At 36.1% G+C, this 15,825-nt stretch overlaps 3 protein-coding genes, 1 long non-coding RNA gene and 1 pseudogene across 6 annotated transcripts; 2 read left to right on the top strand and 3 right to left on the bottom strand.

Annotated features, from left to right (window-relative positions):
* Positions 1-1,967: 1,967 nt before the first annotated feature.
* On the top strand, positions 1,968-4,145 carry crygs1 (crystallin, gamma S1). Of its 2 annotated transcripts, none has more exons than XM_039682109.2 (4): positions 1,968-2,123; positions 3,171-3,297; positions 3,452-3,694; positions 3,769-4,145. In XM_039682109.2, the coding sequence occupies exons 2-4, from the start codon at positions 3,277-3,279 to the stop codon at positions 4,039-4,041; spliced, it is 537 nt and encodes a 178-aa protein (XP_039538043.1). In that variant the 5' UTR covers positions 1,968-2,123; positions 3,171-3,276; the 3' UTR covers positions 4,042-4,145. The 2 variants fall into 2 exon arrangements, with proteins under 2 accessions (XP_039538043.1, XP_039538045.1); XM_039682111.2 differs by having other exon boundaries at positions 1,973-2,123; positions 3,171-3,285.
* A 619-nt stretch (positions 4,146-4,764) lies between these two features.
* LOC120486504 (uncharacterized) lies at positions 4,765-7,195 on the bottom strand. Its single transcript, XM_039682569.2, has 4 exons — positions 7,087-7,195; positions 6,641-6,934; positions 5,029-5,325; positions 4,765-4,920 (listed from the first exon to the last, which is right to left on the bottom strand). Exons 1-4 carry the CDS (start codon positions 7,127-7,129, stop codon positions 4,778-4,780), a joined length of 777 nt encoding a protein of 258 aa, XP_039538503.2. The 5' UTR covers positions 7,130-7,195; the 3' UTR covers positions 4,765-4,777.
* LOC148995785 (uncharacterized) lies at positions 5,861-8,594 on the top strand. Its single transcript, XR_016169511.1, has 2 exons — positions 5,861-6,135; positions 8,553-8,594. It is a non-coding gene; the product is annotated as an uncharacterized LOC148995785 (long non-coding RNA).
* Positions 8,501-10,953, bottom strand: LOC120486503 (uncharacterized). The gene is made up of 3 exons (XM_039682568.2): positions 10,656-10,953; positions 8,771-9,067; positions 8,501-8,663 (listed from the first exon to the last, which is right to left on the bottom strand). Exons 1-3 carry the CDS (start codon positions 10,936-10,938, stop codon positions 8,512-8,514), a joined length of 732 nt encoding a protein of 243 aa, XP_039538502.2. The 5' UTR covers positions 10,939-10,953; the 3' UTR covers positions 8,501-8,511.
* Positions 10,954-12,448: 1,495 nt separating this feature from the next.
* LOC148995784 (CD48 antigen-like) lies at positions 12,449-15,435 on the bottom strand (annotated as a pseudogene). Its single transcript, XR_016169500.1, has 4 exons — positions 15,410-15,435; positions 14,141-14,472; positions 12,772-13,074; positions 12,449-12,651 (listed from the first exon to the last, which is right to left on the bottom strand). The product of XR_016169500.1 is annotated as a CD48 antigen-like (transcript).
* Positions 15,436-15,825: the final 390 nt, after the last annotated feature.

Raw genomic sequence — 15,825 nt, 5'->3', positions numbered from 1 at the left:
TAAGGCCCTTATTCATCGTCTGAAATCGTTTAAAGCCCTTTGAACAGTTTGCACTGAAACTGTCTTTTGGACCTTGAACCGTTTGGTTCCCATTGAAGTCCATTATATGGAGAAAAATCCTGGAATGTTTTCATCAAAAACCTTAATTTCTTTTCGACTGAAGAAAGAATGACATGGACATCTTGGATGACATGGGGGTGAGTAAATTATCAGCAAAAGTTTTTTTTAAAGTGAACTACTCCTTTAAGTCTCACAGTGAAAATTGGCCAATGTGGATACAGACAAGATTTCACACTCCGTGCAGAGTAACAAAAGATGCCTTATTGCATTTGACAAATGCTACTGGAATTAATTTTACACTCCAGTGAACACTAAGGTTGAATCAAGTTCTGTTTCTGCTGGAAACTGTAGTGTGAATCAAAACAAAACATTGCGAAATTTGCAAGTACAGCAAAACTCGGCAGCCAAAACAAAATATTTATGGCAACACTGATGTACTGTCCCGCACAGACGTTTACAAAATGAGAAACAGTAAAGGTCATCAGTCTATTACTGCGAGGAGAATGTAAAATGTCAACTACGATCTTCTCTGCTAATTACACTCGCCTCAAAAAGTTACATTGCTTCGTATTGCGAATGCATAGTTGACACTTAGAGTGCAAATACTGTGTCTTCCCATCTTAAAATATGCAGGATTGAAAACATGATCATGCTACAAAAAACATTAAAAAATACTTTGCATTACTCTCATGCATATATTAATCATTTAAATTGATTTATTTACATACCCTACCTCTGGGTGTTGTTGTACTGTAAATACATAGGGTTCTTGATGCAACAAAGAAATGAATACACATACTGGACATATATTTAATTTAAAGTTATATTTAATCTGGATGAATCTATATCCCTGAAATATGAATGATATGATTTATGGGCTTATTTAGTGCTTTAGTTTATTATGTAATGCACACTCTGGTGTCATATACAGTAGGAGAGCCTTCACGTTTCATCTCCTACCCAAGGGATTGTGACTTACTTTAAGAAATGAGAAAGAGAGAATTACACTGTATGCATTGGTAAAAATGCCTATTTGATATGCACTTTAGAAACTAATTTTCAGATTTCTATCTGTATTCTACATTCTTTTTCCAGATGACTATGCTGCTTTTTTGTGAAACATATCCTTTTTTTTTAATCTACCATAAGCTGTGCCCTGCTGAGTGATTTGGCTTATACACTGTATGACAGGTGCTAATAAAGCTATTATTATTTCCAGATGAGCTATTTATGTTATCAGTAAAGCTGTCCAAAGATACTTCAATATATAGACCACAGTGCCTGGGAAACTAGAACACAACATGGACGTCCCAGTTAAGCCTGAAACAGATTTTAACGGAACTAAAATGAAAAAGGAAAGTGATTTAACATCGGTTTCATAAACAGATAATGGCAAACGAAACAAAACATGTTGCACAATTGTTAAACATAGCAGGTTAGCATTGTTTATTATAAGGTTATAATGCCCAAAACCATTTGTGCAGAGGAAGAGTGAGTCATGTTGTTTAGTTGTTGAGAAATGTAATGCCAAAGTTTGACAAGCAGAGTTTAAATGTACAAAACCAAAACATTTAGCCAAATGCTAATGCAAACAAGTGCTATTCGTATTAACAGCAAAGTGCAAGGAATGTAGGCTAATTGGTGTCCAAGCTATATGGTATGCTTTGATATTTTTGGATGTGGGTCTCATGTGGAAGATTAAAACTTATTATAAAGATTAACTTCACAATGAACAGCAAACCCCATTCTGAACCTGAAAGTAACTATGTTTTACTCAGCTTCAAAAAGATATTGTACTCCATGGATTTCCATTAGTAGTAGCCTACACAATTAGTGTTTGTAATATTTTGCATTTTCTGAGGAAAATATGAGTATACCTATAGCCTAGGCCTATATTGTCGTGGCTAATTGGGCATTGATAAAGCAAGTGTTATGATGAAAAAATGAATGCTGCTCCCCAGTGGTCATATATGAATATGCAGAGCACAACAAGTTTCCCGCCTCTTTTATGAAGCGTCGCATACTTTTGAGTATGTACTGAATTTGAAGAGGAATGTTTTTAGGTATGCAGATATACATGTCTATCCACCACTGTTGGTAACTGTGACATATAGCCTAATGTACTACAATTGCGAAAATAATTTACTCTGCTGCTTTAAAGTACAATTTTACCACAAGGATGTCTAGTACTTCTAGCACTCGCATTTGAAAAGAGAGGCTTAAGTTTAGCTCTCCGCCATTTTATATTCATCCTCAACTCCTGTGGCATTATAGCAAAGTGTAGACTATACACTTAGGAATCGCAACAAATGCAGATTATTGTCTATTACATGAATATTAGTGAATTATTAATGTATTTTAAATCTGGAATCCTATTTTTCTTTCTCTGTTTGAACTAGCTAGCTAACTAGCATATTTAGCTCCAATATTTTCCTCTGTTTGTGTTAACCAGTTTCTTGTTCATCCAAGCACTGATTTTGTTTCTTGTGGACACTTCTAGCCATCTATTATGCTATGTATAGCCTATTTTTAAATACAAAAGTCCTCTTAGAGCATTTACTACATTTGATAGCCGTAGGCTAGCTAATTTTTTTGCTAGTTGTAAAGAATATGTATTGTTAGACATAATAATTTGGAAGAAAATAAACTGTGTGCGTTTATGGGTGGAAGTAGGTCACACTGAAGCCATATAAGCTTTCTAATCCCCTGAAATTTGGCAGAGATTTTAGCTTGCAGCCAGGAATGGCATTTTGTGTGTATCTGAGCTTGCATGTTTGCATTTTCAAGTGTATTACTCACGTTTGTTGGTTCGTACTAACTGTTGTGTAGCCAAGAATGTTGTGTAGGCCACAGATAGTTGGTTATCCACTTCTCTGACCAAAACATTTCTAAATGAGTGTGTGTGTGTGTGTGTGTGTGTGTGTGTGTGTGTGTGTGTGTGTGTGTGTGTGTGTGCGCTTACCAATACAGTTGAATAAACACGCACATCCAAACAAACCCCTGCACACATTGCCGTCTCTATGCCCTATAATCCACCTGTCTTTTTCTAGAAAGCACTGACTCAATTTTTGGATCTGATTTTCATGACAAAGCGAATGTCCTCTTTACAGAGAGATGTCTGGGTATAAAAGACCTGGAGTGGGGCGGGCCTGAACCAGCACAGCTCCGCACCTCTACCCCCTCCACAGGCGCCGCTACCAGCCGAACCTCTGCAGAATGGGCCGGGTGAGTACGAAGGTGATCAGGACACTCTGCTCTGATTATTGATTATTTTATTAAAAATATTTATTCTGTTTTATATGTATTTTACAGATTTGTATATCATATTTTTTAATAATATGTAGACCTTTTATTATAATAATATACAAGGATAAAATTCTCCTTCGTACAGATAATCTTCTATGAGGACAAGAACTTCCAGGGCCGTCGGTACGAGTGCGACAGCAACTGTTCGGACTTCCATGTCTACCTGAACCGGTGTAACTCCATCCGTGTGGAGAGCGGGGCTTGGGTGGTCTTCGAGAGGCCCAACTTCATCGGCTACCAGTATGTTCTGACCCGGGGCGAGTATCCAGATTACCAACGCTGGATGGGTCTGAACGACCGCCTCTGCTCCTGCAAGATGATCCACTTTGTAAGTTCCACACATGAATGCAAAACATTGTGTAGTGCGTATTTGATGTTCAATAGGTGTCCCTTCCTCTCCAGGTAAGCGGTTCTGAGTACAAGATCCAACTCTATGACAAGGGAGATTTCGCCGGCCAAGTACACGAGACCGCCGAGGACTGTCCATCCGTGGTGGACCACTTCCGTACACGCGAGGTTCACTCCTGTAAGGTGCTGGATGGGATCTGGATCTTCTACGAGCACCCAAACTACAGGGGGCGCCAGTACCTACTTGAGAAGGGGGAGTATCGTAAGCCCGTGGACTGGGGCGCCGTCTGCCCCACGGTTCAGTCCTTCAAACGCCTGACGGAGTGACGTCTGACCTTTAAATCCATCCATCTTGCAGTCCTTCACCTGCCCAACCACAACAGCCTCGAAACACCTGTGCTAAATTAATAAATGCGTGGTTGCAAATGAAACCGTTAAGGGGTTCTGTCTCTTTTTGTGGATGTGTCCGCATACTTCCCATATACATAATATAATCATTTTAAACTTAGTCAACTGTGCAGTTTTACTGGGTTTTCACTCATGCCTTGGCTCTTTGGATATTTTAGTTTTTTTTTTTAAAAGAATTTTTCTGTTTTTATTAAACTCCACAGGAACGCAGGAACTGAACTGCAGAAGCTCAAAGGTTTGATACATTTTTGTTTATGTTGCTTATATCTTCTCGTTTCTCGAACTGCTTGTTTATTGTTTCTCAAAATGTTTCAGTTAGCTACAGTTTCCAATTTGCCATATTTAGGTGCTCTTATGCTTCTTTTTTATTAAATATAACCACAAACATTAGTTCACTATTTAGCTTGAAACACTATTTAGCTTGAAAATGTGTTTTTTACTTAATCAGTTATTGATTTGTTCCTATTAACTTATTTTCAGATGCTTATAAATAGGTTATTTTTAATAATAATAATATAAATATTATTATTATTATTATAAATATTGGCCTTAAAAATATTGGTAATGTTGGTCAGTCTCTAGGCTATATGTCAAAAACAGGGCAGAACCTCAGACCAAATAAACCACAGCAGCAGTTTTGCTTGTAAGTTATTGTTTAATTAGCATATATTGCAAAAGTCGATTCTCCTCTTCTGGATGTGAAGTCATAAACCACTATAGCAACAGTAGCCACGCCCACCACAGCAGAGATGACCAATCGAATCACAGCTTCAGTGAAACCACAACAATGGACACGATCTGAGGACAGCAGAAGTTTTATTGAGAACCTGCTCATACTTTAAGACAAACTCACCAACAACATCTTTGATAATAATATTAATTATTATCACCGCTGATGTTCAGTACCTGCAGATGTCTGACAGAATTGACTGATGTCCAGATGTGTGGTCCGGTTGCTGATAGGATTGTTCAGCACACAACTGTAAGTGTTTTTATCCTGATATTCCACCTCCAGAGGTAGAGAGAGACTGATGCTGAGATCAGACACACTGATGCTGGACAATACACTGATTCCTTTGAGCCAGGAGAGAGTCACATGACTCACATTCACAGCTGAACACATCAGTGAACAATTCTGGCTTGATGATGATGATGATGAACAGTTTGAAGAGTCTCTGGTGATAATGGGAATGGGTAGACGAGCTGAAAAATATATATTTAAAAAAACAACAAGTTAAATTCACAGAGGGTGAGTAGAGTGTGACTTCTCTGTGGGCCTCGAGTTAGTTCACGTGTAACAGGCTCAGCACACAACGCTTCTCTGTTGTTTGTCACACGCATCACACACATGACCAGCGTTGGCCAATAGTGAGCGTACGTGTGACGACACAGAACAGAAGCGCTGCGCCCACAGAGAAGGAAATTATTATTTTTGTCTGTTTTTTGCGCAACAAAAAGTATTCTCGTTGCTTGATAACTTAAGGTTGAGCCCCTGTAGTCACTCGGACTGTTTAATTACTATAACTTAGGGCTGTCAAACGATTAATCGCGATTAATCGCATCCAAAATAAAAGTTTGTGTTTACATATGTGGGTGCACTGTGTATAATTATTTTGTATATATAAAAACACACACATGCATGTATATTTAAGAATAAAATATTATTTATATATAAAATGTTGATATTTATATATAATATAAATTATATATAAATCTATGTACAGTATATACGTGAAAATATATCTTAAATATATACAAGCATGTGTGTGTATTTATATATACAAAATAATTATACACAGTGCACCCACATATATTATGTAAACAAAAACTTTTATTTTGGATGCGATTAATCACGATTAATCATTTAACAGCCCTTAATTTTTCTAAGCCGGCAAGTTTCTCTCCTTTAGAAAGCCTATGGAGGAGTGATCCAGCTCTCAGACTTAATCAAAAATATCTTCATTTGTGTTCCGAAGATGAACGAAGGTCTTACGGGAATGGAACAACATGAGGGTGAGTAAATAATGACTGAATTTTCATTTTGGGGTGAACTATCCCTTTAAGAGATATTATCTTAGTTAGGCTACTTGTGTTAGATATTGAATGTAGACTAAATACTCTCAGAATTAGTACTTGTTTTTAAAATGTTTCTGTTTTCCACAAACGCTGCTTGTAAGATGTTAGATATGGTATTTGAAAGTGCTTGCTTCGCTTTCTTTGTTCTGAAGGTGTCAAAACCACACCTTATATTATATAGCCTATCTATATCTATCTTTGCAACCATAGCATTCGACTGGTCAAGCTGAACCAGCCGTTACACCAATAATAAGTCTGTTAGACCTTTTCTTATCAGATTATTGTCACTTATTTTTTAGCTTTTTTTTTTAGACCTTCGGTTTGACTATATTCTGGCACACATACAATAATTTAGTACTGCTGTCAATTCATATTCTTATATTAAAACTGAAAATGAAAACATGACTTGTTGAGGACGGGGCATATTAAACTCAATACTCACCATACACAGTAACATTGAACAACAACAGCCAGTTTTTCATTGTGAGTTCATAAAGTCCCGAGTCTGTGGTTCGGGTGTTCCTGATAGTCAGATCTCCAGTTTGATTGTTGATCTGTAGTCTGTCTCTGATTCTCTCGTCGTCCTTAAAATATGTAATATCCCCTCCATTAAATTGAATGATTATAATAGTATTTTCAGGTCCAAATCTCCACTGGACATATCGTTTATATCTGACATCATCAGTGTGTAGAGTGACAGAATCTCCCTCCATCACTGACACGATCTTCACTCCATCTGTGAACAAAACACATGGATAACAAAATCAAAGGGACAGTTCACCCAAAAATGAATGTTCGGTCGTCATGTTGGCCTACTGAAGTATAAAGTAACAGTTAATGAAATACCTCTGACTACCAAATCAAAGCCAAAAAACATGTTTAACTCACCAACAAAATGTAATAAATACAAGGAAATAAATGCACAAAACATTGTTCAGCCGTGTGAGATAATAGAGGAAGTCTTATAAAGGAACTCTTCTGTCAGTAACTCGTCCAACCGCACTTTATTTGGCTGAAAGTCTGTTCCTTAATCTCTAGTCATGTGTTACTCACAGTCCATGCTAATAGGCTACTTGCTAAACAACGCTATTTTGACCGTTTAAATGTGCATTGTGTGAATGTTATTCATAAGTAAAGACAGTTGGCTTTTCTCCCATTTTAATTGAAAGTTTGGCATATACTGTATTATTTATATATATTGATTCCTCAACTTTAGCCCCATTGGATTCAACTTTAGAAATACAAATTGAATTATTTGAGTTAATAATGTTACTCTCTATATAGTTTAGGAATCCTTAGGAATTGGTTCTTTTGTTTTTAACAATTTTTTTTAAAATGTTTTGATTGACTGTGAATTTGGTTGGGTCACTTTTTGTACAGAGCGTTACACAGTATTTGTTAAGATGTGTCTCTCCCCATAAGCTGCTCAGGATTTGTTTTTTGGTTTAGTGCGTCACCCAATTTTCTTGTGAAATTCCTCATTTAAAACGGAAGCAGCGACTCGAATGATTTCCTAATTTTACAGAAAATAGCAGTTTTTTTTTACTACTTTCATTTTCTTTAATTTTAAATTGTACACAAAAATCTGTAAAACTACAAATAATATCTGTAAAAAAAAATCAGCACAATGTAACAAATTTCACTTTAATAATTTATATTTAATGATTGTACCTGTTATTCGCGAAGTAAACAGTAGGTGGCACTGTAATCATATTTTACAGATGCTGTATAAGAGGCAGAGCTCAACTTCCTGTAGAGTTTATAAAACTTCAACTCACTTGGATTGATTCGTATTTTTTATTTTTCATTATCACACTGATACAGATTCTTTACAGTTTATTTATAGCATTTGAAATTGAAAAATGATCTCCAGGAAACCCTTCAGATCTACTGGGCCTCAAACGAACTACCTTCAGTTCCTGATGCTCAGTTCAAACTGGATACATTTCAGCCCTGACTGAACAAGCAAATTATTATACACAAGAATTGTTAATATTATTCAACATCATGCTTTAGATTTGAATTGTCTTTGAAGAAGAGAAAAGTGCAAATCAATTTTCTTTATTAAAAAAAAGAAAAAAAAAAGAAATCGCAGTATTCTTTGCAAAAGCTTATTAAAGGCATCCAACAGCAGGGTTCCCGCTCTTTTTGTCCAATGGATTTATTTCCATGAGTTTCTTGTTATTCACTGGATAAGGATAATTTTGATTCTGAATCATTTAGACAATTTTGTGATTATTGAAAATTGTAGTATATAGGCTTATATTATTTCAAGGTTTTCTGGGAATCCTGACATTTAAAACATGTGGATCATTATTCATGGACTGACTGTGATGTTCTCCGCTTCCTTTCAGCTCTTCTGGATGTGATGTCATAAACCACTATAGCAACAGTAGCCACGCCCACCACAGCAGAGATGGCCAATCGAATCACAGCTTCAGTGAAACCACAACAATTGACACGGTCTGAGGACAGAAGAAGTTTTATTGAGAACCTGCTCATACTTTATGACAAACTCACTAACAACATCTTTAATAATAATATTAATTATTATCACCGCTGATGTTCATACCTGCAGATGTCTGACAGAATTGACTGATGTCCAGGTGTGTGGTCCGGTTGCTGACAGGATTGTTGATCACACAACTGTAAGTGTTTTTATCCTGATATTCCACCTCCAGAGGTAGAGAGAGACTGATGCTGAGATCAGACACACTGATGCTGGACAATACACTGATTCCTTTGAGCCAGGAGAGAGTCACATGACTCACATTCACAGCTGAACACATCAGTGAACAATTCTGGCTTGATGATGATGATGATGAACAGTTTGAAGAGTGTCCGATAATGACAGGTATGGGCAAACGAGCTGGAAATATGAGAGAGTAATGTCAAATAAATTATGATATACTATTTGGATACTATACAACAAAACATTTACAAAGCCATTTTCATCATTTTAGGTTCACGAGTAATATTGAATGTATACATATTAAGAATATAATACAAATTGTAGACTTTAGTATGTTAAAAAAGCTCAGCCTTTGGAGGGGAAGAGAAAGGGAAGAAGAGACTGAGAAAAAAAGAACGAGTAATGGAGATGAGGAGAGAGCAGGTATTGACAAATAATCTACTGCCCACTGACAGTAGATTGGTCTTCAAATGTCTTGAAATGCACAAATCAGAGAAATAAAAAAACATGAAGCCCATGCCAACCTCAAATTTAGGACTTCTTTAATTATAAATCCCTGTCGACGGTCCTGTATTAGGCATAAGATCAATAATGAATGTGTAGCCTACATATTGTGACTGCATTTAATAAACTTAATTACCTAGCTTTAGTAGCTTTTAGTAAATAAACACGTCTGAGAAAAAATATTCATAGGCAAAATCAACCTATCAGTTGACCCTATGTTTACTTTCTTCACTGACAGACAAAAATGACAAGCATATCAGTGAAAGCTCAGCTTTAGGAGGGGAAGAGACAGGGCCAGATAAAAACAAAGAGAAAAAGAGGGTGAGGCTGATGAGGAGAGAAAAACAATCAGCTGCCCACTGAAATGGTTTTAAAGCTGATATCCAATTTTTTTGGCCTTCAAAACATCCTAAAATGCACATATGTAGATTGTAGGTCAGAGAAATCAAAATATCAAACCCTTTATTTTTATTTTTAATTATACCCACATAAAATGAATATCCCAGTGACGCCCCTGCTCCGGCCTAACTCCGAAAACAAAACATTGGAAAAACTAGGCTAGTCATTCAACCTGACCCTTCATTGCGAGAAAGACTTAAGCAGGAGGTACATTATATGAGATGTTGCAACTCTAATTTCTCTCCACTAGCATTAACATGTGCATGTCTATCAACAAAACAATGTTTATATTGAATTTTTTTGCAGTGCATATGAGGGAATTGTATATGTTCGTCCGTCCAGCACTAACGTAAATGACTTCTGTAACAAACATTTGTAAAAAATAAAAAAATAAATAAATAACATTTATCTTTACTCAAAGTAGTAAGAACGACAGACAATCTAGACAGTTTTAGGTAATGGTGGCCCACATCTGATAAGCATCAGTAAGCGAATCCCGCGTTGAACTCCACGATTTGAGAAGCAGGTGTCGGTAAAATGTTTGAGTGTTAAGCTGTTCGAGGGCGGAAAATGTACAACATGCAGACGGCAGACGGGCATTATGCAAATGCATCTTCTAGTGACAGAACCGTAAAGCTGTAAGATTCGATTTAAAAACGATTCGTATTTGCGGTTCAGAGTCGATTCTTTCTTTTGGGACACAATAACTATCTCGCACTTTCGACTTTACAACTTTTACATTTCAACGTGTAAACAGCATATACACAATATAACAATTATAAAACTTTTAAAAATATAGAATTGTTAAAACTATGTATTGTTAAAAAAAATGGCAAGGAAAACATAAAACTCAACTACTCACCGTAGACAGTAACATTGAATGATTCTCTTAAGAGACTGTGCATTTGATAAAGTCCCGAATCTGTGGTTCTCATGTTCCTGATGGTCAGAGATCCAGTCCGATTGTCGATCTGTAGTCTGTCTCTGAATATGTCGTCGTCATCATCATAAAACATATAATATGTCTCCTCATCAAACCAATAAACTCTGACTATCCGAGTATATTCAGGTCCAGTCCGCGACAGTCCATAATATCCATGTTTATAAATAACATCACTGTGTAGAGTGACAGAATCTCCCTCCATCACTGACACTGTCTTCACTCCATCTATCAGAACCAAACACACATAAATAAACAGATTAAATAATAGTTCATGTAAATCCTCTCACTGTACCAAACCTGAAGTCATAAATCATGTTTAACTCACCAACCAGAGGCCAGAGACAGAAGAAAATGAACATGGTGCAAAACATTTCTTCAAAAGTATGAGATTAAAACCAAACGAACCCTGTCGATCGTCTTAAACTGTAATGAGTCTAATGGAGGAACTTCAGTCTGTTCCTCAGTCTCTCAGTCACACGTCACAGTCCATACACCACTTATTTTTGGCCTAACATAAGCAAGATTTATATTAAAAAAACAATTTATTTATTCATTTGCACATCTGAATATTACATTTAAATTCTGTTTGGCTCCAGATTGATTAGTCACACGACATTTTATGCTGCATGTAACTGGCTATAAAACCTGACAGAAAAGCAGTCCTGCTCTGCAACACACATATGGACCTTTGTCACATTTCTGGGTTTCTCAGAAGTGGAAGTCGTCATGAGTCATTCTGAATGAGAAATAGGCTACATTAAATTTGCTCAAATAGCAAACGAAGAACTCTGCAAAAGTGTTTTCATCACTTAAAAAAATGTTAGACAAACATCCAAGTAAAATTTTCAGAAAATGAATGGTCCCTGAACAATGTAGTATAGCCTAAATAGGCTAACGTTTACAGGTGTTTAAAAATAGATTTTTGTTTGTACGGGCTGAGAGTTGAGGGGGAACCGATTTTTAAAGATTAGTCATAACTAGTTGTGTTAATTATCCCAGATGCAGCCTGTCCATCATTTTGACGGGGTTAAAAAAATAAGAAAACATTTTCACTTTAATAATCTCTCTTTAATTAATTGTACCTCTTTTTCATGAACCAGTAATGACACTGTGCTAAATTATGTTACAGATGCTGTGTTATAAAAAAGATGACCACAATCAACAAACCAACCCTAATGAGTTCATTCATTTCCTTTTGCTAACAGTGAACGCTGCAGTCAGTATAGCTAAACTTGCAGACTTCCGTTACATTTTAACTACTTACTCTTTGTCACTTTGGCCCCAACTTCCTGTTGAGCTGATAAAACGTCCACTCCACCAGCTTGATGTATTCTATTTCTTTTTTCATGATCACATTGATACAGATTATTTACATTTAAAGCATTTGAGATTGTAAAATGATCCCCAGGAAGGAAACCCTTCAGATCTACTGGGCCTCAAACGAACTACCTTCAGTTCCTGATGCTCAGTTCAAACTGGATGCATTTCAGCCCTGACTGAACAAGCAAATTATACACAAGAATTTTTAATATTGTTCAACATCATGCTTTAGATTTTAATTGTCTTTGAAGAAGAAAAGAAGTGCAGAGCAAATGTATATATATATATATATATATATATATATATATATATATATATATATATACAGTATATATATATATATATATATATATATATATATATATATATATATACCTTTAAAAAAAAAGGTTTTCTGTGACTGGGAATCCTGACATTGCACAGATATGAAAACATGTGGATCATTATTCAGGGACTGACTGTGATGTTCTCCGCTTCTTTTCAGCTCTTCTGGATGTGATGTCATAAACCACTATGGCAACAGTAGCCATGCCCACCACAGTAGAGATGGCCAATCGAATCACAGCTTCAGTGAAACCACAACAATTGACACGGTCTGAGGACAGAAGAAGTTTTATTGAGAACCTGCTCCTACTTTATGACAAACTCACCAACAACATCTTAACTGGAAGCAGAACCATTTGTCTGTGGTTCTTCTGTAAATATGAATTATCACCACTGATGTTCATACCTGCACAGAATTGACTGATGTCCAGGTGTGTGGTCCGGTTGCTGATAGGATTGCTGATCACACAACTGTAAGTGTTTTTATCCTGATATTCCACATCCAGAGGTAGAGAGAGACTGATGCTGAGATCAGACGCACTGATGCTGGACAATACACTGATTCCTTTATACCAGGAGAGAGTCACATGACTCACATTCACAGCTGAACACATCAGTGAACAATTCTGTCTTGATGATGATGATGATGAACAGTTTGAAGAGTGTCCGATAATGACAGGTTTGGGCAGACGAGCTGAAAACATGAGAGAATAATGTCAAATAAATTATGATATGTTGTCATTCATAAAAGGACATCATAGGCCATACCTATTATGAAACAGCGTGTCTTTCGTAACTTCACTGAAATCTCCATGCTAAGCAAGCGTTCACAATATGAACGTATCGATTTTGTATGGAACTACCACACCTTTTTTTACATTCTTATTTTGCTACTTCACTACACATTTATCATATTTGTTTTATTGCTACTATTTGTGTTATTGACCTGTCAGTAAAAAAAAAAAAGATTGTTGAGGGAGAAATTTTGTATTTTCAAAATATTAATTACTTGTATTTTATTTAAATACATTTTTCACATTAGTATTTTGTATTTTATTTTGTTACATTTCATGAGCCAGTTTTTGTATTTTGTAACAAATAGTTTTTGATGTATTTGTGCCCACTGTTAACAGGTATGTCCATCAATGTCCATCCAATTTCTTTTTTGCAGTGCACGTGAGGGAATTTTATCAGTAATGGTGCTTATCTTCCAGCACTAATGTAAATGACTTATGTAACAAACATTTGTAAAAAATAAATAAATAATAATAATAATAATACATTTTAAAAAATAGCCTACTTTATCTTTACTCAAACTCAAAGTAGTAAGAACGACACACAATGTAGACAGTTTTAGATAACAGTGGCCCACATTTGATTAGCATTAACTACTTTCAGTAAGCGAATCCCGCACTGAACTCCGAGATTTGAGAAGCAGATATCAGTAAAATGACGTTCGAGGGTCAATCTCTATTTGAGGACGGCAGACGGGCATTATGCAAATCAATGCATCTTCTAGTGACAGAACCGTAAAGCTGTAGGATTCGAATTAAAAACGATTCGTATTTGCGGTTCAGAGTCGATTCTTTCTTTTGGGACACATAACTTTATCTCGCACTTTCGACTTTACAGAACGTTTAACAGCATACACAAACATACACAATATAACATTTATAAAACTTTTAAAAATATAGAATTGTTAAAATTATGTATTGTTAAAAAAATGGCAAGGAAAGAAAACATAAAACTCAACTACTCACCGTAGACAGTAACATTGAATGATTCTCTTAAGAGACTGCGCATTTGATAAAGTCAGTCTGTGGTTCTCATGTTCCTGATGGTCAGAGATCCAGTCCGATTGTCGATCTGTAGTCTGTCTCTGAATATGTCATCATCAACATAATACATAATCGTATATGTCTCCTCATCAAACCAATAAACTCTGACTATCAGAGTATTTTCAGGTCCAATCCACCACTGTCCATAATGTCCGTATTTATTAATAACATCAGTGTGTAGAGTGACAGAATCTCCCTCCATCACTGACACTGTCTTCACTCCATCTGTATCAGAACCAAACACACATAAATAAACAGATTAAATAATAGTTCATGTAAATCCTCTCACTGTACCAAACCTGAAGTCATAAATCATGTTTAACTCACCAACCAGAGGCCAGAGACAGAAGAAAGTGAACATGCAAAACATTTCTTCAAAAGTATGAGACTAAAACCAAACGAACCCTGCCGATCGTCTTAAACTGTAATGAGTCTAATGGAGGAACTTCAGTCTGTTCCTCAGTCTCTCAGTCACACGTCACAGTCCATACACCACTTATTTTTGGCCTAATATAAACAAGATTTATTAAAAAATAAAACAATTTATTTATTGATTTGCACATCTGAATATTACATTTAAATTCAGTTTGGCTCCAGAATGTTTTGTCACACGACATTTTATGCTGCATGATTGGCTATAAAACCTGACAGCTAAACTGAGTTAAAAGACATGCAGCAGAAAAGCAGTCCTGCTCTGCAACACACATATGCACCTTTGTCACATTTCTGGGTTTCTCAGAAGTGGAAGTCTTCATAGTGGGTAAACTTGTAGTGCTGAATGAGTAGGCTGGCTATTAATTTTTTAATAGCCCCCAACTTCCTGTTGAGCTGATAAAACGTCCACTCCACCAGCTTGATATATTGTTCTTCTTTTTTTATTATCACATTGATAGAGATTATTTACATTTAAAGCATTTGAGATTGTAAAATGATCTCCAGGAAACCCTTCAGATCTACTGGGCCTCAAACGAACTACCTTCAGTTCCTGATGCTCAGTGCAAACTGGATGCATTTCAGCCCTGACTGAACAAGCAAATTATACACAAGAATTTTTTAATATTGTTCCAACGCGATTTTAATTGTCTTTGAAGAAGAAAAGTGCAGAGCAAATTTTTTAAATATATATAAATATACATTAAAAAAAAAAAAAAAAAAAAAGGTTTTCTGTGACTGGGAATCCTCCTGACATTGCAGAGATATAAAAACATGTGGATCATTATTCATGGACTAACTGTGATGTTCCAGACTCTTCTGGATCTGATTTCATAAACCACTATGGCAACAGTAGCCACGCCCACCACAGCAGAGATGACCAATCGAATCACAGCTTCAGTGAAACCACAACAATGGACAGGGTCTGAGGACAGCAGAAGTTTTATTGAGAACCTGCTCCTACTTTATGACAAACTCACCAACAGCATTATTGCAACAGAAAGGTGAATTGATGGTGAGATGATTGTGGAGAGTTTTTTTTTTATTATAAATAATTATGAACATCTCCTATGATGTACCTGCATTTGTCTGACATGTTCAGTGATGTTCAGTCTGGTGAATGAATTGTTAATCACACAACTGTAAGTGTTTTTATCCTGATATTCCACCTCCAG

Source organism: Pimephales promelas, chromosome 2 (assembly GCF_988280905.1).
Source record: "Pimephales promelas chromosome 2, fPimPro1.hap1.1, whole genome shotgun sequence".
NCBI classification, from domain to species: Eukaryota; Metazoa; Chordata; class Actinopteri; order Cypriniformes; family Leuciscidae; genus Pimephales; species Pimephales promelas.
This window is presented reverse-complemented; position numbering and strand designations above follow the sequence as displayed.

What these genes read in the sequence shown, in the direction of transcription:
- LOC120486504 (XM_039682569.2), bottom strand. Translation starts at nt 7,129, where the DNA reads ATGTTTTGTGCATTTATTTCCTTGTATTTATTACATTTTGTTG. An exon ending in GTTCAATGTTACTGTGTATG is followed by an intron (nt 5,326 to 6,640) that starts GTGAGTATTGAG and finishes TATATTTTTCAG; the next exon opens with CTCGTCTACCCATTCCCATT. An exon ending in ATTCTGTCAGACATCTGCAG is followed by an intron (nt 4,921 to 5,028) that starts GTACTGAACATC and finishes TGCTGTCCTCAG; the next exon opens with ATCGTGTCCATTGTTGTGGT.
- crygs1 (XM_039682109.2), top strand. Translation starts at nt 3,277, where the DNA reads ATGGGCCGGGTGAGTACGAAG. An exon ending in TGGGCCGGGTGAGTACGAAG is followed by an intron (nt 3,298 to 3,451) that starts GTGATCAGGACA and finishes TCCTTCGTACAG; the next exon opens with ATAATCTTCTATGAGGACAA. An exon ending in CCTGCAAGATGATCCACTTT is followed by an intron (nt 3,695 to 3,768) that starts GTAAGTTCCACA and finishes CTTCCTCTCCAG; the next exon opens with GTAAGCGGTTCTGAGTACAA.
- LOC120486503 (XM_039682568.2), bottom strand. Translation starts at nt 10,938, where the DNA reads ATGGAGGGAGATTCTGTCACTCTACACAGTGATGTTATTTATAAACAT. An exon ending in ATTCAATGTTACTGTCTACG is followed by an intron (nt 9,068 to 10,655) that starts GTGAGTAGTTGA and finishes TCATATTTCCAG; the next exon opens with CTCGTTTGCCCATACCTGTC. An exon ending in ATTCTGTCAGACATCTGCAG is followed by an intron (nt 8,664 to 8,770) that starts GTATGAACATCA and finishes TTCTGTCCTCAG; the next exon opens with ACCGTGTCAATTGTTGTGGT.